The 21,219-nt window shown below is 47.0% G+C and overlaps 1 protein-coding gene across 1 annotated transcript in view; it reads right to left on the bottom strand.

Annotated features, from left to right (window-relative positions):
• LOC120503458 (transcription factor 4-like) overlaps positions 1 to 21,219 on the bottom strand; it is a gene marked incomplete at its 3' end in the record, with an annotated part of 83,490 nt that overhangs the window by 37,087 nt on the left and 25,184 nt on the right. The window contains exons 4-6 of the mRNA XM_039711951.1: positions 18,495 to 18,556; positions 16,598 to 16,694; positions 1,765 to 1,829 (exon numbers count right to left, since the gene is read on the bottom strand). Of these exons, the coding sequence (XP_039567885.1) occupies positions 1,765 to 1,829; positions 16,598 to 16,694; positions 18,495 to 18,556 (224 nt within the window). The remainder of the gene's footprint in view (positions 1 to 1,764; positions 1,830 to 16,597; positions 16,695 to 18,494; positions 18,557 to 21,219) is intronic.

Here is a 21,219-nt window from a genome sequence, read left to right as displayed (position 1 = left end):
AAGGGGAAAAATTTTGGGAAATTTGGGGGATTTGGGGTTTTCCGGAGGTTTTTTGGGAAGAGGAGGAAGAGGAAGAGGGGAAGGGGAAGGGGAAAGGAAAATGGAAAATGGAAAGGAAAAGGAAAAGGGGAAAAGGAAAAAATAAAAAGGGAAAAGGAGAAAAGGGAACAAAAGGAAAAGGAAAAGGAAAAGGAAAAGGAAAAGGAAAAAGGTAAAAAGGAAAATAAGGAAAAGGGGAAAGGAGAAGGAAAAAGGAAAAGGGAAAAGGAAATGGAAATGGAAATGGAAAAGGAAAATGGAACAGAAGGAAAAGGAAAAAGGAAAATGAGGAGGAAAAGGAAAATGGAAAAGGAGAAAAGGAAAAGGAAAAGGGGAAGGGAAAGGAAAAGGGGAAAAGGAAAATGAAAAGGAGAAAAGCAGAAGGAAAAGAAAAAGGAAAAGAAAAAAGAAAAACAGAAGAAAAAGGAAAATGAGAAGGAAAAGGAAAAGGGGAAATGAGAAAGAAAATGAGAAGGGAAAGGAAAAAACAAAAAAAGGAAAAGGAAAAAGGAAAGGGAAAAGGGGAAAAGGAAAAGAGTAAAAGGAAAAAATAAAAAGGAGAAAGGGAAAAGGAGAAAAGGAAAAAAGGGGAAAAAGAAAAGGGGAAGAAAAGGAAAAGGGAAAACAAAAAGGAGAAAAGGAAAAAAAGGGGAAAAGGAAAAGGGGAAGGGAAAAAGGAAAAGGGAAAAGGAAAATGAGAAAGAAAATGAGAAGGAAAAGGAAAAAGGAAAAAATGAAAAATGAAAAAGGAAAAAGGGAAAGAAAAGGGAAAGGGAAAAGGAGAAAAGGAAAATGGAACAAAAGAGAAAGGGGAAGGAAAAGGGAAAGAGGAAAAGAAAAAAGGGAAACAGAAGGAAAAGGAAAAAGGAAAAGGAGAAGGGAAAGGGGAAAGGGGAAAGGAATAAAAGGGAATCCCCAGCTGCCCCAGGGCTCCTCTGCCCTGGGATCACGGGACTGGAGCCCTCCTTTCCCAGAGTTCCCAGAGTTCCCGAGCTGGCATCGGCCTCCTCTTCCTCAGGGCGGGATTCCCACGGGAAATCTGGGAATGTTTCCGTTCCCAGCCGGAATTCCCAACGCTCCCAGCGCTTCCCGCGTTCCCAAATCCAACTTTTCCCGGTTTTTTCCCATGGAAAATCGGTCGCTTCCCAACCTGGAAATTCCCATTTCGCTTCCCAAGGTGAAATTCCCGACGCGGGTTCTGCCGCCGTTTAATTTAATTTAATTTAAATTCTAATTCTAATTTTAATTTTATTTTAAATTTTAATTTTAATTTTTTATTTTAATTGTTCATTTTAATTTCTAGTTTTCATTTTAATTTTATTTTTAGTCTTAATTTTTATTTTTAATTCGAATTTCAATTCTAATTTTATTTTAAATTTTACTTTTAAATCTAATTTTAATTTTATTTTTATTTTTAATTGTTACTTTTAATTTTAATTCTAATTTTAATTTCCATTTTAATTTTTTAATTTTAATTCTAATTTAAATTTTATTTTTAATTTTAATTCTAATCCTAATTCTATTCCAGCTCTCCTCCATCAACCCGCCCTTCACTTCCATCCAAATCCAACCCCCAAACATTCAAAAAAATGGATAAAAAAATCAAATTTCCACATCCATCCTTATTTTTTCGACTCCAGCTCAAATTTTCACCGATTTTGGGACAAAAAATTCCCGGCAGGAAACCTCAAAATTCCAAATTTTTGGGTTTTTTTTTTCACTGACCTGGTGGCAGCCCTGGAGGTTGGAATCCCGCCCGTAGGACGAGTACGAGCCTCGTTCTGATTTACCTGGAAAAGGAGGAAAAAATTCCATAAATCCGGAATTTTCCTAAGCCCGGCTTAACCCCGCCCCGCGTTGATGGCGACGATTCCAAACTGGGATTAAAAAATTGGAATTTTCCTCGTCCCGCCCTGAGAACTCAGCCGTTTTCCCCCATTTTTCACCCCAAATTTTTGGGATGGAAGAGGAAAAAATTCCATGAATCCGGAATTTTGCGTTAAGCCCGGTTTAACCCCGCCCTGCGTTGATGGCGACAATTCCAAACCAGGGATTTAAAAATAGGAATTTTGGACAAAAAATCCCAAATAAAAATTGGACAAAAAATCCCAAATTAAGAGGGGATCTCCCTCCAAAAATTCCAATTTTTTTTGGGATTAAATAGATTTTTCTCCACCTCCCTGTGTGTGGATTTTTTTCCACTTTGAGCCACGAGAACTTCGGAGCTGCTCCCAAAATCCAACTTTTTCCCCATTCCCATTTTTTTCCCATTTTTTTCCCATCCCATTTTTCCCCCCGGAATTTTTCCCATTCCATTTTTTTCCCATTTTTTTTCCCATTATTTTCCCTTTTTTTCTCTTTTTTTCCTCTAGTTTTCTTCCCATTTTCCCCATTTTCTCCCATTTTTCCCCATTTTTCCCCATTTTTTCCCCATTTTTTCCCATTTTTCCCATCCCATTTTTCCCCCCGGAATTTTTCCCATCCCATTTATCCCCGTTTTTTCCCATTTTTCCCATTTTTCCCCCATTTTTCCCCATTTTTTCCCCATTTTTTCCCATTTTTCCCATCCCATTTTTCCCCTTCTTTTTCCATTTTTCCCATCCCATTTCTCCCATTTTTCCCCATTTTTTCCATTTTTCCCACCCCATTTTTTCCCATTATTTTCCCATTATTTCCCCCCCATTTCCCCATGTCCCCATTATTTCCCCCCGTTATTTCCCCATTATTCCCCCCCGATGTCCCCAGGAAGGAATGAAGGAAGGAAGCAGTGAAGCGATGTCCCCAGGAAGGAACCCAGGAAGGAAGGAAGCAGTGAAGCGATGTCCCCAGGAAGGAAGGAAGGAAGGAAGGAAGCAGTGAAGCGATGTCCCCAGGAAGGAAGGAAGGAAGGAAGGAAGCAGTGAAGCGATGTCCCCAGGAAGGAACCCAGGAAGGAAGGAAGCAGTGAAGCGATGTCCCCAGGAAGGAACCCAGGAAGGAAGGAAGCAGTGAAGCGATGTCCCCAGGAAGGAACCCAGGAAGGAAGGAAGCAGTGAAGCGATGCGCTCCCGGCGCCGCGGCAGCCGCTGCGGGCTGCTCCTGGCTCGGCGCCGCCAAGGCCGCGGCCACGACTCCCAAACCCAACCAACACAAACCCCGCTCCGAGCACCGGAGCCGCAAACGTCCCTGCCTTAACTAGTTCCAACTCCTCAGTCAGTGCTGAAATCTTTTTTTAATGGCTAGATGTTAAAAATAGTTTTAGAAATTCTTTTTTTTGGGGTGTTTTATTTAGTTTTTTAATGGAGGAGTCGGAGAAATTAACGAGCTCGTCCTTGATTGATTTCCCTTTGGGATTTCCTGTGAATTCCCAAATTTCCCCCTAATTTTACATTAAAACTTTAATATTAATATTAACATTTAAATAGTAATATTAAATGTATTTAATATATTTAACATATTTAATATTAATATTTAAATATTAATATTAAGTATATTAAATATATTTAACATATCTAATATTAATATTTAAATATTAATATTAAATGTATTGAATGTATTTAATATTAATGTTTAAATATTAACATTTAAGATCTTTAATAGATTTAATATTAATATTTAAATATTAATATTAAAGATATTTAATAGATTAAATTATTTAAATATTTAAATTATTGATTTTTGGGGGTTGGATGGAGGGGAAATTGGGTCAGGAATTAATTGGGATTTTAGCAGGTGGAATTATTATTTTATTCCTGGATTTTTATTATTTTATTGTTTTAGGATTTGAGGGTTGTCTGATGGGGAAAGAGCCCGACGTGCTCCCCTTGAAGGATTAATTCAATTAGAAAATAAATTAGAAAAAAATTAGAAAATAAATGACAAAATAAATGACAAAAAATGACCAAAAAAATGACAGAAAAAGATAAAAAAATGACCAAAAAAAGACAAATAAATGACAAAAAATAACAAAAAAATGACAAAAAATGATCAAAAAATGATTAAAAAATGATTTAAAAATGACAAAATAAATGACAAAAGAAGGACAAAAAAAGACAAAAAATGACAAAAAAAGGACAAAAAAAGACCAAAAAATGACAAAAAGTGATAAAAAAATGACAATAAAATGACAAATAAATGACAAATAAATGACAAAAAAATGATTAAAAATTACAAAAAAAAGATCAAAAAATGATTAAAAAAAGACAAATAAATGACGAAATAAATGACAAAAAATGACAAAAAAATGACCAAAAAATGACAAAAAAATGACCAAAAAATGACAAAAAAATGACCAAAAAAAGACCAAAAAATGACAAAAAATGACAAAAAAATGACCAAAAAATGACAAAAAAATGACAAATTAATACCAAATTAAAGGAGAATCCCCAAACCAAACCAGGAACTTTTTCTGGGAAAATTGGATCATTAAGAGAAAAAACGGGATTAAAATGAAGTGAAAAAGGAGAAGATTCCAAAGGGAAATATCGATCCCAAAAATTGATTATATCCCTGTAATTAATTAACGGCCAGCACACCTTGCCATGCACAGGATAATCCATGTTATAATCCTAAATATATTAATTATATCCACATTATTAATTAACGGCCACCATTCTTCGATAATCCATATTATAATCCTAAATATATTGATTATATCAATATAATTAATTAATGGCCACCACAACGTTCAATGCACAGGATAATCCATATTATATTCCTAAATATATTAATTAAATCCATATTATTAATTAATGGCCACCATTCTTTGATGATCCATATTATAATCCTAAATATATTAATTAAATCCATATAATTAATTAACGGCCAGCACACCTTGCCATGCACAGGATAATCCATGTTATAATCCTAAATATATTAATTATATCCACATTATTAATTAACGGCCACCATTCTTCGATAATCCATATTATAATCCTAAATATATTGATTATATCAATATAATTAATTAATGGCCACCACAACGTTCAATGCACAGGATAATCCATATTATATTCCTAAATATATTAATTAAATCCATATAATTAATTAACGGCCAGCACACCTTGCCATGCACAGGATAATCCATGTTATAATCCTAAATATATTGATTATATCAATATAATTAATTAATGGCCACCACAACGTTCAATGCACAGGATAATCCATATTATATTCCTAAATATATTAATTAAATCCATATTATTAATTAATGGCCACCATTCCTTGATAATCCATATTATATCCCTAAATATATCAATTATGTCCCTGTAATTAATTAACGGCCCCCAGGCCTTGCCATGCACGGGATAATCCAGGTTATATCCCAAATTTGCAGCTCTGTATCCCCAATCCCATATCCTCAAAAATCCCAATTGTGCAGCTTGGAATCCTTAATATTGAATCCCCAAAAATCCCAATTTCCAAACTCTGCATCCCTAAGGTTGAAACCCCAAAAATCCCAGTTTTTAACCTCTGTATCCCCGGTCCCACATCCCCAGAATCCCAGTTTTAACCTCTATGTCCCCAGTCCCACACGGCCAGCCAGGGCAGCTGTCAGTGCCGATCTGCCCGTGCCCGCCCCTGGCGGGACGCGCCGTGCCGTGCCAGCCCCGGTGCCCGCGGCCTTTCCCGGCTCCGCGGCCGGTCCGGTCCGGTCCGGTGCGGTCGGGTCCGTTCTCTGTGACGAGCTCGGTGTTCCGTGCGGCCCGTACGGCGGCGCCGGGATGGCCCCGGGGGGGACGGGGGTCCCCAGCGAGGGGGGACACCCTTGGCATGGGATGGGATGGTCCCGACACCTTCCTGCTCGAGGGTTCGGGGAGAGCGCGACAATGGCGAGGGCTGGGGGGGGAGCGGCTCCGAATGGCCGCCGGGGACGGCGGCACGTGCCCGTTCCCGGAGCCACCGGGAATGGCACCGACCCCCATTGTCACCAAGCCCCGTTCCCGGAGCCACCGGGAATGGCACCGACCCCTGCTCCCAAAGGCACCGGGAATGGCACCGACCCCCATTGTCACCGACCCCCGTTCCCGGAGCCACCGGGGACGGCACCAACCCCCGTTCCCAAACGGATGAGGAGCATCACCAATCCCGTTCCCAAACGGATGAGGAGCATCACCAATCCCAGTCCCAAACGGATGAGGAACGTCACCAATCCCCGTTCCCAGGGCCACCGGGAACGGCACCAATCCCCATTGTCCCAAAGATCTCCCAACGATCCCAAAGATCGCCCAGTGATCCCAAAGCTTTTTGGGGTTTTTTGGGTTTCTTTTTTGGTTTTTGGTTTTTGTTTTTTGATGATGGGCTTTTTTCCCATGTAAACACAGAGGAAAAACCAGCTTCTTTTGCATGTGAACACCCCCAAAAGTCAAAACCAAACCCAATCCACCCCACTGGGTTTGGTTTCTGGGTTGTTGTTTTTTGGTTTTTTTGGGGTTTTTTGGGGGGTTTTTTTGGGGAGGTTTTTTTGGGGTTTTTTGGGGTTTTTTGGGAGGGGGCCAGGGCTGGAAGGAGTTAACGTCTCCCTCCCCTCCATTTGCATCTGGTGCTTTTAGTGCGTGTGTGTGTGTGTGTGTGTGTGTGTGTGTGTGTGTGTGTGTTTTTTCCTTCCCTGCAAAAGTTGGCAGCGGCGCCGATTTTCCATAATGCAAGCATTTGGGAATTGTGAGCGGAATGAAACCGATCCAATCTCCTGCCTGCGACATGAATTTTCATTAATTACAACCTTGTCAGCAAAAGCATTATCAAAGCTGAATATGAAAATGCTAATGAGCTCTCATTTGCATATTTTTCTTTGTTGGAATGTCATTAATTATTACATTTTATGATGATGAATGCAGCTGTCGAAGCTCTCCGATGCATAATTAGCCATCAGAATGCCAGGAGCCGATCAGCACTTTTGGGGGAAAAGGGAAAAAAAACAGGGAAAAGGGAAATAATCCCCCAAAATTTCCCGACGGCCGGCGCCAAATCCCCCAAAACTTTTTCTCCGCCGTCGCTCCTCCCGTTCCCAAACCTCTCCGGGAACGGGAGCGCGGGGATGAATTTCTCTTGGGTTCACCTCCAATTATTTCGGATTTTTTTTGCCGGAGCAAAAAATCGGAGCAGCTCTTAATAAAAAAAAAAAAAAAAAAAAAAAAAAAAGAAAAAAATCGTTATTCCAGCTTAATTAATGCCACGCTTAATTATAACACCATGATGTCAGCGGTTTTAATTAAGCATTGGCTCGGGTACAAGAAAACTCCTCGCCGCAGTAAGAGTCGCGGTGAGGCCGAGGGTGGAAGGAAGGAAGGAGAAGAGGGGGGAAAAAAGGGAAAAAAATTTAAAAATGGGAAAAAATGGGAAAAAATGGAAAAAAAAGGGAAAAAAAAAGGCAGGAGCAGGAGGAGCGGGAGCAGATGGGCCCATTCCACATGAGCAGGCCGATCAATCACAGCTGAAGGGCCCAGGTGCGGCGCAGCCGCGCGGCAACGCCCCATTTCACAGTCTGGCACACACGGCCGCGGCCGCCGCGCTGACCCCGCTGCCGGCCCGCAGCATGGTGCTGCGCCAGGAGGGCTGGCCTGGCTGCCCGTGGTCCCACAAACCCTGGCTGTGATCCTCAAACCATCCGTGATCCCACAAACCATCCGTGATCCCACAAACCCTGGCTGTGATCCTCAAACCCTGCCCACGATCCTACAAATCCTGTGCGTGATCCCACAAATCCTGGCTGTGATCCTCAAACCATCCGTGATCCCACAAACCATCCGTGATCCCACAAATCCTGGCTGTGATCCTCAAACCACCCATGATCCCACAAATCCTGTCTGTGATCCTCAAACCATCCGTGATCCCACAAATCCTGTCTGTGATCCTCAAACCCTGCCCGTGGTCCCAAAAATCCTGGCTGTGATCCTCAAACCCTGCCCACGATCCTACAAACCCTGGCTGTGATCCTCAAACCCTGCCCATGATCCCACAAACCCTGGCTGTGATCCTCAAACCCTGCCCATGATCCTACAAATCCTGTCCGTGATCCCACAAATCCTGGCTGTGATTCTCAAACCCTTCCCGTGATCCTCAAACCCTTCCCGTGATCCCTCAAACCCTTCCCGTGATCCTCAAACCCTGTCCATGATCCTCAAACCCTTCCCGTGATCCTCAAACCCTTCCCGTGATCCCTCAAACCTTCCCGTGATCCTCAAACCCTTCCCGTGATCCCTCAAACCCTTCCCGTGATCCTCAAACCCTTCCCGTGATCCTCAAACCCTTCCCGTGATCCTCAAACCCTTCCCGTGATCCTCAAACCCTTCCCGTGATCCTCAAACCCTTCCCCACAGATGTCCCCAAGTGGTCTCCAAAAGGAGAAGCCCACGGAACGAGCTCTCCAACTCCTTCTCTCCGCGTGACCCCACAGGATTAATTAATTAGTTAATTAGTTAATGAGCGGTGAATTTTGGAGAAGCCCAAAAACACCTGGAGGGTCCAAAGGAGCCAGGTTGGGGCATTGGGACAATCCCTGAGAACCTCCCCAGCCCCATCATCCCACGGTTCCGGGACGCGTTTCTCCCAAGGAACGAGCTCTCCACGTCCTTCTCTCCGCGTGATCCCACAGGGTTAATTAATCATTTAATTAGCTAACGAGCAGTGAATCACCAGAGCTGCACCCGGCACAGACACGTGTCCCTGAGCTGGTCACCTCGGCCCTGGCGTCTCCTGCTGACCGTGGGGAGCCCACGCAGGGCTTTTCTTGGGTTTCGGGAAGGAGGAACATCTCCACATCCCTTTTTCCTTTCTCCCTCACTCCTCCCACCCCGAGTTTTCTCCTCTCCTGCCTCCTCTGTCCTTCGTTATCCTCTTTCCTGTCGTTACGGCGACACAATTCGCGAGAACCGGCCCCGATCCCAAAAACCAGCCCCGGTCTAGGCCAGGCTTATCTTTGGCAAACACGAATGCTCGCCAGGTTGGCACGGCTCCGACAGGAAGGTGACAGATCAGGGGACGCGGCGGTGCCCGTCCTCGCCCAGCGCCAAAATCTCTTGGCTTTGACTTTGCTCCGACCTCTTTTCCGCCTCGTTCATCCCGGGGAACGGGAAAGCCCAAAAGAGCAACCATGGGATGTGCTGGTTCTGGGATCCGGGCGCTGTCCCATCAGCACGGCCGGGATTTGGGGGTTGTAGGTTCTCATCCTTCCTTTCCGTGGGAGAAGTGCTTTGGACGTGCTGGAAGATTCCCAAATCCCAAATTCCCACCTGGATCCGTGTCCGGCTGCTCTCCGCTGTCCCTGCTCATGGGATGGGACGATCCCAAAAATCCCTTCCAACCCAGGCCCTTCTGGGGTCAGAATGATCTCCTGGTCTCCTCCTGAACCAGAAGGTTTTTGGGAAGTCTTCCCTTTCTGCAGCAAGTCTTTCACTCTGCACTCGGACACTGGGGTCACAACCCTAAAGCCCTTTTCCAACACTGGGGTCACGACCCTAAAGCCCTTTTCCAACACTGGGGTCACGACCCTAAAGCCCTTTTCCAACACTGGGGTCACGACCCTAAAGCCCTTTTCCAACACTGGGGAAGGAAGGAAGGAAGGAAGGAAGGAAGGAAGGGAGGAAGGGAGGAAGGGAGGAAGGAAGGAAGGAAGGAGGGAGGGAGGGAGGGAGGGAGGGAAGGCGGCGTTTCAAAGGCCGCGGGGCGACGCCAGCGCCCATCCGACCCATCCCACCCCGAGCCCCGCATCAAAGGCAGCCCCAGGACCCTCTGCTGGATGAGGACGGGGAGAAAATCCCAAAATCGCAGCGGGAATGGGAAGTGCGAGAGGCAGCTGGGGCCGAAATCCCGCCTCCCGAAATCCCGGTCTTCCTCCCGACCAAAACCCAGCCACGCTTCCCTGGGCGAGCTCCGCACCAGGAGAATCTGAAATCCCCCCAGATGAAGTCTCGAGATCCAAGTGATCCTTTCTGGAGAACATTTCTGAACTGAGTCGCCGGCCGAGGCCGCGAAATCCTCCAGGAACAAGAGCCGCCCCCGAGGTGGAAGCGGGGATGTTCTTCCTGTAAACACGACACACACAGAGAGCGTTCTTTTCTTGATTTCCCAATTTTGGGATGGCTCCTCTCTGCTTTAATGTGCTCATCGCCCAGTTTGGAATAATCCCCATTTCCTTCAATATTTCTTGCCTCTCTCCTGGGAAATTCGGAGCCGCTTCTGGCATCTGTTCCCCGTCCTCTTTTGTGAACGCTGAGGCGAAACATCCATTTATTTTTTAGCAGTGTCTACATCATCTGGCCATAAATTCCCTTCGCCAGCTCTGAGAGCTTCCTAAAATTCCCCGTCCTGGCCTCGTCCTCTTCCCGCGTCGCGATAAATCCATCGCGATTGCTTCGCTTCACCTCGGGCTCGCTGCTGCTTTTTCCTTCAAAATCCTACATTTTCATCTCTTATTCCCCATTTCTTTCCTTGCTTCTCGTTTTTAATCCAACCCGTTTTTCCCAGACAATTCCCACAAATGCAGAGAGAAACACAAATATGCCCAATCGAGATATTTTGTCCGATTTCTTTTCCCCAGAATATCCCATTTTTTTTTTCGGGACCGGGGAATATTCAACCCCGCAGCTGCACAGGAAAAGTTTGCGCAGGACAAACGAGTCTGATTTCAGTTAGAAAGGAATATAATCTAATTAAAGCCCCGCTGGTTCCCGTTAACTCCGCGCTCCGGAGCTGTTTTTTAGGATTTCATTGGTGCCGGGATCAAAGCGCGGCCCCGGCGGCCTCGGCTGGTGTGAGAACTGGTGCTGCCCTTAATTCCGACCAGATGGGATCCGCTGGCACGAGGCTGGCCAGAATTCCCAAACTCACAGCTCGGGATCCCCCCTCGAATCCCAAATCTTTTCTGCGTTTTCCCAGACAAAATCAGGATTATTTTTTGTCGTGGTTGCGGAGGTGTTTTAGCGAGACTCCCCCCCCTCGGGCTCTTTTTGCAGCCAAAGCTCCCCCAAAAGTTGATTTTATTTATCTAACTCCTCCTTTAATCCCCCATCTCTCCACGCCGGGAAGTTCAGACTTCGGGGCCGGGCTGCGAATGCTTATTAATTAAACTCGGCTTTGTTGGGCACTGCGGGCCTTAACTCGGAGCATAACAAACCCTTTGTTTTTCCCTGCCTAACGGAGCGTGACCGCCGATGGAAATGACCCACTAATTCAGCAAATTTGTTTTGTTTCCCGGATTTTCCCACATGTCCATTTTCCAGCTGGAATGCAAATCTGCGGCTGCGGCCCCCGACGAGCGGCGGCACCTCGGGGTGACGCCGCCACTTCAGCCGCACAACTGCGGCCAGAAAGCCCCAAAAAGCACCAATTCAGCCCTAAACCTCTCAGTTTTATTTTTTTGGGGAGTGGTTTCAATGTGATTTGCATTTCTTTGTGTTGTTGGGTTGTTTTTTGGGTCTCTTTTTGAATGGTTTTCTGGCGGAAGGGGTTTTAAAATTCGTTTTCTTCCAGTTCCCAAATCCGCAAATTGAGATCTTTCCCTCTCCGGGAATATTTTCAGCGAGTCGCTTCCAGGTTTCTCTAAAACCCCAAAACTGTTTGGGAGCTCCGAATTCCCGATTGTGAATTTGGGAATTCTAGCCCCAGCCGCAGCAAAAAAAACTTCTGGGAAACCCAAAATCCGAGAATCCGAGAAGGGGAAGTTTTTAACCGCTGGATTTTAGTGGAAAAGTGGGCAGGAGTTTGGGATTGTGGGCGGATTAGGGACAGGAACCCAAAATCATGGACGTAAATCTGGGATTAGGGACAGGAGCCCAAAATCATGGATAGGACCCAAAATCATGGACAGGAGCCCAGAATTAAGGACATGAGTCTGGGATTAGGGACAGGAACCCAAAATCATGGATAGGACCCAAAATCATGGACAGGAGCCCAGAATTAAGGACATGAGTCTGGGATTAGGCACAGGACCCAAAATCATGGACAGGAGCCAAAATCATGGACGGGAGCCCAAAATCATGGACGTAAATCTGGGATTAGGGACAGGAGCCCAAAATCATGGATAGGACCCACAATCATGGAAATGAGTCTGGGATTAGGGACAGGAACCCAAAATCATGGACAGGACCCAAAATCATGGACGGGAGTCTGGGATTAGGGACAGGAACCCAAAATCATGGATAGGACCCAAAATCATGGACAGGAACCCAAAATCATGGACAGGAGCCCAAAATTAAGGACATAAATCTGGGATTAAGGACAGAAGCCCCAAATTAAGCAAAGGAACCCAGAATCCTGGACAGGAGCCCAGAATTAAGGACATGAGTCTGGGATTAGGGACAGGAACCCAAAATCATGGGCAGGAGTCTGGGATTATTATCAGGATCCTAGAATTATGGACATGAGTCTGGATTAGGGACAGGAGCCCCGAATTAAGAACAGGAACCCAAAATAATGGACATGAGTCTGGGATTAGGGACAGGAGTCCAGAATTAAGAAAAGGAACCCAGAATTATGGACAGGAGCCCAGAATCATGGACAGGAGTTTGGGATTAGGGACAGGATCCTAGAATTATGGACAGGAGACTGGATTCGGGACAGGAGCCCAAAATCATGGACAGGAGCCCAAAACCATGGACATAAATCTGGGATTAGGGACAGGAGGTCCCCAGCGCCTCCGGAGATGTCACAACTCCAGGTTGTCACACGAAACAACTCCTTCAGAACTGTTTAAACCCCAACGGCGAGGAATGTAAACTTCCCTGCAAAGTCTGGAGGACAACCTCGTATTTCAAGGCTCCTCTCCCGCACGCGAATTGCCACAGTCGACAGTTTCTATTTATACATCTGCTTCCCAAAGAAATGGAGATGTCCTTGTCATTTCTTTTCGGCGCGACCGCAGAGCTCGCAATCCTGACTGGCAGCACTTAACGAATCCATTAACTCTTGATTGGGATATTTTTTTTTATATTTGTGGCTGGTTTCAAGCAGCTTTCAAAGCTCCGGGTGGGGTTTTGGGTTTGGGATCATCTCCAAGGATGGGGAGTCCCTGGAAAAGCCCAGCTTGGGATGGTGGAAGGTGGCAGGAATGGGGCGATCCTTAAAATCCATCCCAAACCATTCCCTCGGAAGGCAGCACAAAATGGCTCCAAGCCCCATCCCCGAAATTCCTGGACAGTTTTGGCCTCCCGGTTCCTCGTGTCTCTTTTGCAGCTGCCGTAACGGAGTTGGTGTGAAAAGGACTTAACGTTCCCGCCGTGCCAGACACCGAGGCAGAAAATCCCAAATCTGCCAGGCTGGAATGTAATCCCATTTGAGGAAATGTTGAAATCATCGCCGCGGAAGGTTAAAAAAATACGGAGCGGGCTGAGTCAGATGCACAGCATGGAAAATTTCATCCCAAATGTTTACAGCTTAGCGATTGAAAGCGAGGCCTTTTAACGCTGTGTTGGGTAAACTTCGCTAATCTGCAAAAAATTCCCGTTCTGCTCGTAATAACGGGAACGGAATCAAAGCTGCTGGGATGAGACGGGGAAAATCCCGTTAAAAACGGGCACGGCCGAGGACACTGGGGGAAATTTGGGGTCTCTGGAGCATTTGGAGGGACAAACCCAAATCTTGGTGGTGAGCAAAGCGAGGGAGGCACGGAATGGTGAAGAATTGGAAGGGAATGTTCCAGAAGCTGCGGGCCGTCCCAGATCCATGGGATCCGCTGCCTTGGAAGGGACCACCCAGTGCTCTGCTGGGTGTCCCCTGGGGCTGGCCCTGGCAGGACAAGGGGCCACCAAGGGGCCACCAAGCACGCTGGGTTGTTGGAAGGGGACTAAGGGGGATAAAAGCCTTCGCGGAGGGGACACGGGGACAGGAGTGGCGGTGACAAGCGCCACGTGCTGGGGCTGGGGACAGCGTTGGTGGTGGCCCCGGCTGCAGTCGTGACCTCTTTTGCAGCCGTCGTAATTCCATCAGCCTGAAGCCAACCCATTGCCACTGCCATTGACATCGCCACTGCCATTGTCACTGGCATTGTCTCTGTCATTGTCACTGTCATTGTCATTGTCATTGTCACTGTCACAGCATTGCCACTGCCATTGCCATTGCCATTAACAATCCATTGCCATGGTCATTGCCATTGTCACCGCCATTGTCACTGTAATTCCCATTGCCATTGTCACTGCAGTTGTCATTGCCATTGCCATTGCCATTGTCACTGCAGTTGTCACTGCCACTGCCATTGCCATTGCCATTGTCACTGCCACTGCCATTCCCATTGCCATTGTCACTGCAGTTGTCACTGCCACTGCCATTGCCATTGTCATTGTCACTGCCACTGCCACTGCCATTGCCATTGTCACTGCAGTTGTCACTGCCACTGCCATTGCCATTAACAATCCATTGCCACTGTCATTGCCATTGTCACTGCCATTGTCACTGTCACTGTCACTGCCATTGTCACTGTCACTGTAATTCCCATTGCCACTGCCATTGCCATTGTCACTGCAGTTGTCACTGCCACTGCCACTGCCATTGCCATTGTCACTGCAGTTGTCACTGCCACTGCCATTGCCATTAACAATCCATTGCCACTGTCATTGCCATTGTCACTGCCATTGTCACTGTCACTGTCACTGCCATTGTCACTGTCACTGTAATTCCTACTGTCATTGCCATTGCCATTGCCACTGTCACTGCCACTGCCACTCCCATTGCCACTGTCACTGCTGTTGCCATTTCTACTGCCATTCCCATTGCCAATAACAATCCATTGCCATTGTCACTGCCACTGCCGTTGCCATCGTCACTGCCATTGCCACTGCCACTCCCTCTGCCATTGCCATTGCCACTGTCACTGCCACTCCCATTGCCACTGTCATTGCTGTTGCCATTTCTACTGCCATTCCCATTGCCAATAACAATCCATTGCCATTGTCACTGCCACTGCCGTTGCCATCGTCACTGCCATTGCCACTGCCACTCCCTCTGCCATTGCCATTGCCATTTCCACTGCCATTGTCATTCCCATTGTCACTGCCATTGTCATTGCCGTTGTCACTGCCATTGCCACTGTAATTCCCATTCCCACTGCCACTGACATTAACAATCCACTGCCACTGCCATTGTCACTGCCACTGTAATTCCCATTGCCACTGCCATTAACAATCCATTCCCATTGTCACTGGCAATGCCACCGCCACTGTCATTGCCATTGTCACTGCCATGACACTCCCCACTCCCCCTGCCCTTCCCATTACCATTGCCATTTCAGCTGCCATTGCCATTGCCACTGCCGCTGTAATTCCCATTGCCATTGTCATTGCCATTGCCACTGCCCCTGCTCTTCCCACTGCCATTGCCACCACCATTGCCACCGCCATTGCCACTGCCATTGCCACTGTCATTGCCATTGTCACTGCCATTTCCATTGCCATTCCCATTGCCATTGTCACTACCATTGCCATTGTCATTCCAATTCCCATTGCCATGCCCACTGCCACTGCCCTTGCATTCCCATTGTCACTGCCATTGCCATTCCCATGCCACTGCCATTCCCATTTCCATGCCCATTGCCATTGCCACTGTCACTGCCATTGCCACTGCTATTGCCATTCCACTGCCACTGCCACAGCCACTGTAATTCCCATGGCATTCCCATTGCCACTGCCACTGCCATTCCATTGCCATTGCCACTGCCACTGCCACTGCCACTGCCACTGCGTTCCCACTGCCATTGCTATCCCATTCCCACGGCAATTCCCATCCCATTCCCATTCCCATGCCATCCCATCCCATGCCATTCCCACAGGGCACCATGACCTCCCATGCCGTCCCCGGGCGCTGCTGCCCCATCCCACATCCACAGCGAGCCGCAGCTGCAAACCCCCCCGAGACCACGGAGCAGAAACATCAGCACGTCCCAAACTCCTCCTCGGGAACTCTGCCACCCTGCCCCGTGCCCCGAGGGAACGCTGCAAGCTCCGAGAGTGTCCCACGACTCCCAGCTCCTTCCCAATCCCACCTTTCATTCCAGAGCTGCGGAATGACGCGCGGCAGCCACAGCTCGAGGCTTTCAAGGGAAGACTTTGCCCAGCCTGAGCACGACCAGTGCTTTGCCATCATTTATTTAATTTAATCAAACTCATTAATCAGCCTGAATTAAAACCGAGCGATGGCTCCATCACAAAGCTCCAGCACAGAATCCCGGGATCGTTCCAGGTGGACAAGATCTCCAGGAGCGTCGATGCTCCTGCTGGCTGACCCCACGGTGTTCCTTGGACACCTCCCTCCCACTCCAAACACGTTCCCAGTGTCCCCTGCTCCTTCTGGGATTTAGTTATTAGGAGCTTTTCCTGCTTTAAAAATCCCATTCCAAGGAAAAAGCCAAACTGGTTTTGCTTCACAAACCCACCATGAAATACAGTTATAGATAAAAAAAATATAAAGTGTAGGTGAAACGGATATCAAACACTAAATGTCATCACAGCACTTTTTTCACACCATAAAAAACCGGAAAATTGAAACAAATCCATGTTTCCCCAAAAAACAAGGACGAGGGCTTGAAGGCCCCCGGATTTTATTTGGTCCCACTTCCCCCACCCCGACGAGGGAGGAAATTCCGTGTTCTTACTTTGTATTCTGGAATTGACAAAGGGAGGAGAGAGATTGTCGTGTGAGCCGAGGTCTCTGCCCGCCACGTGGTCGTAGTGAGTCCCATCTCCATAGTTCTGGCAAGAAAAAACACAATTTTACACCTCGGAACAGCCAAAAGCCCAGAGCTCCCTGCTCACTAAGAAACATCACTCCCTTGGGGTTTTTTTTCCTGCTGATTGGCTGGAATGAAACATTCCAGGGAGTTTTTGGTGGTTTTAGTTCCCAATGAGAATCCTGAACCCTGGAGGTTTGGGATGAGGTTCCCGAAATCCCAAATCGGCTCAAAACCCTCTGGGGAAGGGTCTCCTGTTTAAAGCCCGTGGAGGAAGGAGGTCTCCCGCTGTGGGAATTCCATTCCAGCAGGAAAAAGCGAGGTCAGGCTGTTTGCGGAATAATTCCGCCACTTAATGCCCGGCCCCGATTCAAATTCCCGAATCCTTCGGCGGGCTCGTGCTCCTTTTCTTTCCATCCCCCCCGCTTCATTCAGGGCTTTGGAGGCAGAAATAATCGGTGTGGGCCAATTCCCCGTTTCCTTTTCAAAACATTTTTCCCTCGGAAGCAATACAAGTGTCAAGGGGGGAAAAAAAGGGGCAGGAAAATCAAAGTGACAGATGGGAGCGGGGATGACGTCAGGGACGCAAAGAAGAAAAGTGACCGGGATTCCTTCCTGCAGGCGGTGAGGGTGAGGAGGGGATGAAGATCCCGCTCTTCCTCGCTGTTCCAGAGCCGGGAGCTGCCGGAATCCCAAGTGAATTGGGAAATTATTAAGAAATAATTGAAATAAATTTAAATAAGGAAGGCATTTTTTGGTTTTAGGAGCGGGGAAAGGGGTGCTGGGAGCCGGAGTCCCAAGTGAATTGGGGATCAATGAAGAAGTAATTGAAATAAATTTAAATAAGGAAATTTTTTGGTTTTAGGAGCAAAGAAAGGGGTGCTCCAGTCGGGCTGGGAGCCGGAGCCCCAAGTTAACTGGGAAATTATTAAGAAATAATTGAAATAAATTTAAATAAAGAAATTTTTTGGTTTTAAGAGCGGGGAAAGGGGTGCTGGGAGCCGGAGCCCCGAGTTAATTGGGAAATTATTAAGAAATAATTGAAATAAATTTAAATAAGGAAATTTTTTGGTTTTAGGAGCAAAGAAAGGGGTGCTCCAGTCGGGCTGGGAGCCGGAGCCCCAAGTTAACTGGGAAATTATTAGGAAATAATTGAAATAAATGTAAATAAGGAAATTTTTTGGTTTTAGGAGCAAAGAAAGGGGTGCTGGGAGCCGGAGCCCCGAGTTAATTGGGGAACGATTAAGAAGCAATTGAAATAAATGTAAATAAGGAAATTTTTTGGTTTTAGGAGCGGGGAAAGGGGTGCTCCAGTCGGGCTGGGAGGATGCAGCCGTGCTGCTGCAAAAGCTGCTCTTCCCACCAAGGCATCCCCATCCCGAGGTGTCAGAAAAATGTGGATAACTGTCCACAGGAGCAATCGGAGTGACTGGGCCCAGCTGGCTCCCAGATCCCGCATTTCCCCCCCGGGAATTCCGGCCTGGAGCAGATGGGATGTGCCAAAACGGCCCAAATCGCAGCCAGGTGGCCGCTCCGGCGCCAATCCTGGTGTCATGGGGGTGGGCACGGATGGGGCTGGGCCTCACCTTCCATCCCCAAAAATCCCTAAAACTCCAGGGGCAGAGAGCGAAACATTGGGGATGAACCATGACCCCGTCAGTGATGAGCTCATTAATATGCACAGAAATCATGGACTGCTTCGGGTTGGACGGGAGAAAATGGAAATGCTCAAAGGAGCCATTTTGAGGAGAACGCGCGTTCCTCCAGAGCTTTTCCGCACGTCTCCAGCGTGGCGGGGGGATAAAGATGGAATTCCACTTACCCGGGATGGGCTCGGATGTCCTGCGTTCCCCCAGGACCCTGAGCTAGGTCTGTCTTCTACATCTGGGGACAAAAAAGTTCTTTAGGCTTCGCGGAAATCCGTCCCGCCCTTCGCGGGGAAATTGACGCGGCACATTAATCTCGCGGCGGAGTTAATTAGGGAGAGGTGTGAGGGGACGCGGCCGGGGAGAGGCTCCTGGCCCTGGCGGGTGAAGTGAACGCATTGGAATTCACGGCGGGAAGGGGGCGGGACACGAGGAATGTGGAGAAGAATTCCTGCAAAAATTCCTGCAGAATTCCAGTAAAAATTCCTGCAGAAATTCCTGCAAGAATTCCTGCAGATGAACGCGTTAACAGCACGAGACACTCGGAGGTAAATATTTAATTAAGCTCCAGGGAAAAAAAAAAAGAAGCCGTGGATCATTTACCCGACCGATCCGATCAAGCAAAAATTCCTGCACAATTCCAGCAAAAATTCCAGCACAATTCCAGCAAAAATTCCTGAAAAAATTCCAGCACAATTCCTGCAGAATTCCAGCAAAATTCCTGCAGAATTCCAGCAAAATTCCTGCAGAATTCCAGCAAAATTCCAGCACAATTCCTGCAGAATTCCAGCAAAATTCCTGCAGAATTCCAACACAATTCCAGCAAAATTCCAGCACAATTCCTGAACAATTCCTGAAAAAATTCCTGCAGAATAACAGCAAAAATTCCTGCACAATTCCAGCAAAAATTCCAGCACAATTCCAGCAAAAATTCCAGCACAATTCCAGCACAATTCCTGCAAAAATTCCTGCAAAATTCCTGCAGAATTCCTGCAGAATTCCAGCACAATTCCTGCACAATTCCAGCACAATTCCTGCACAATTCCAGCACAATTCCTGCAAAAATTCCTGCACAATTCCAGCAAAAATTCCAGCACAATTCCAGCAAAAAATCCTGAAAAAATTCCAGCACAATTCCTGCAGAATTCCAGCACAATTCCTGCAAAAATTCCAGCAGAATTCCTGCAAAAATTCCAGCACAATTCCAGCACAATTCCAGCACAATTCCGGCAGAATTCCTGCAAAAATTCCGGCACAATTCCAGCACAATTCCTGAACACAAAAATTCCTGCAAAATTCCTGCAGAATTCCTGCAGAATTCCAGCACAATTCCAGCAGAATTCCTGCACAATTCCAGCACAATTCCTGCACAATTCCTGGACAATTCCTGCACAATTCCTGCAAAAATTCCAGCACAATTCCAGCAAAAATTCCTGCTCAATTCCAGCAGAATTCCTGCCTGCAAAAAGCAGAATTCCTGCACAATTCCAGCACAATTCCTGCAGAATTCCCGCTCAATTCCCGCACAATTCCCGCACAATTCCAGCAGAATTCCAGCACAATTCCTGCAAAAATTCCGGCACAATTCCAGCACAATTCCTGAACAATTCCAGCACAATTCCAGCAAAATTCCTGCAAAATTCCAGCAAAAATTCCTGCAAAAATTCCTGCACAATTCCAGCACAATTCCAGCACAATTCCAGCAGAATTCCTGCACAATTCCAGCACAATTCCTGCACAATTCCTGGACAATTCCTGCACAATTCCTGCAAAAATTCCAGCACAATTCCAGCAAAAATTCCTGCTCAATTCCAGCAGAATTCCTGCACAATTCCTGCAGAATTCCTGCACAATTCCAGCACAATTCCTGCAGAATTCCTGCAGAATTCCAGCACAATTCCTGCAGAATTCCCGCTCAATTCCCGCACAATTCCCGCACAATTCCAGCAGAATTCCAGCACAATTCCTGCAGAATTCCCGCTCAATTCCCGCACAATTCCAGCAGAATTCCTCCACATCTCCCAAGTGTCCAGCACGAGGACTGACGGACACCTGGGCAGGACAGAACTCCTGCGGTTCTCACCCATTCTCATTCCCAGAATTCCCGAGAAGGTTCCGGGGCTTTTCCAACATTCCACAAATTTTCATTCTTTCCCCCAATCAGGATTTCCATTCTCTCCCTACCAGATAACGCGTTAACAGCACGAGACACTCGGAGGGAAATATTTAATTAAGCTCCAAAAAAGAAGCCGTGGATCATTTACCTGACAGATCCAATCAAGCGTCCCATCAGGTTAATTAGGCAGATTATTTTTAAAAATCACTTGTGTTGTGTAACAGGCGATGCTGGAAACCACGGGATGTTCAGCAGAATTCCCAAACCCAGCCCTGGTGTCCACTCGGGAAGGAAATTCCTCCTTGGGGTGGAGGATTGGAGGGATCACCCAAGGTTCCTCCAGGAATGGGGCAGTGCCACCCTGGCATCCTTCGGAAGGGGCGTTCCCAGCAATCCATCCCAATTTTCCTGGGATTTCACCCGAAAAGCGCCGCCCCTCTGCGAAGCGTCACCGAGGAGCCCTAACGAAGTGACCCTGACGGAGAAATCCATTTCTTCGTCCCTAATCAAATCCCAGCGGGTTGACAGAAGGCAGGAGCTGAATCCAGTTCTTCCCTGCTAATTGGAAAAAGGCCGTTAGTTCTCATTAAAACCATCTTCGGGGATGGGCAGAGGAGGCGGCGCCGGCTCCAACGTTGCCCTGGAACAGCCCCTAAGGAACACGGCGGGATTCTCCATTCCAGGTGCTCCAGATCCAGCTGAGATCCACAGGGAAAGGAGGAGAAAACATCTAAGGAACATGGGTGGATTCTCCTGTTCCAGGTGCTCCATAACCAGCTGAGATC

Source organism: Passer montanus, unplaced genomic scaffold (genome assembly GCF_014805655.1).
Source record: "Passer montanus isolate IOZ18808 unplaced genomic scaffold, ASM1480565v1 scaffold258, whole genome shotgun sequence".
NCBI classification, from domain to species: domain Eukaryota; kingdom Metazoa; phylum Chordata; class Aves; order Passeriformes; family Passeridae; genus Passer; species Passer montanus.
The sequence above is the reverse complement of the archived record's forward strand: the minus strand, read 5'-3'. Positions and strand labels throughout refer to the sequence as shown.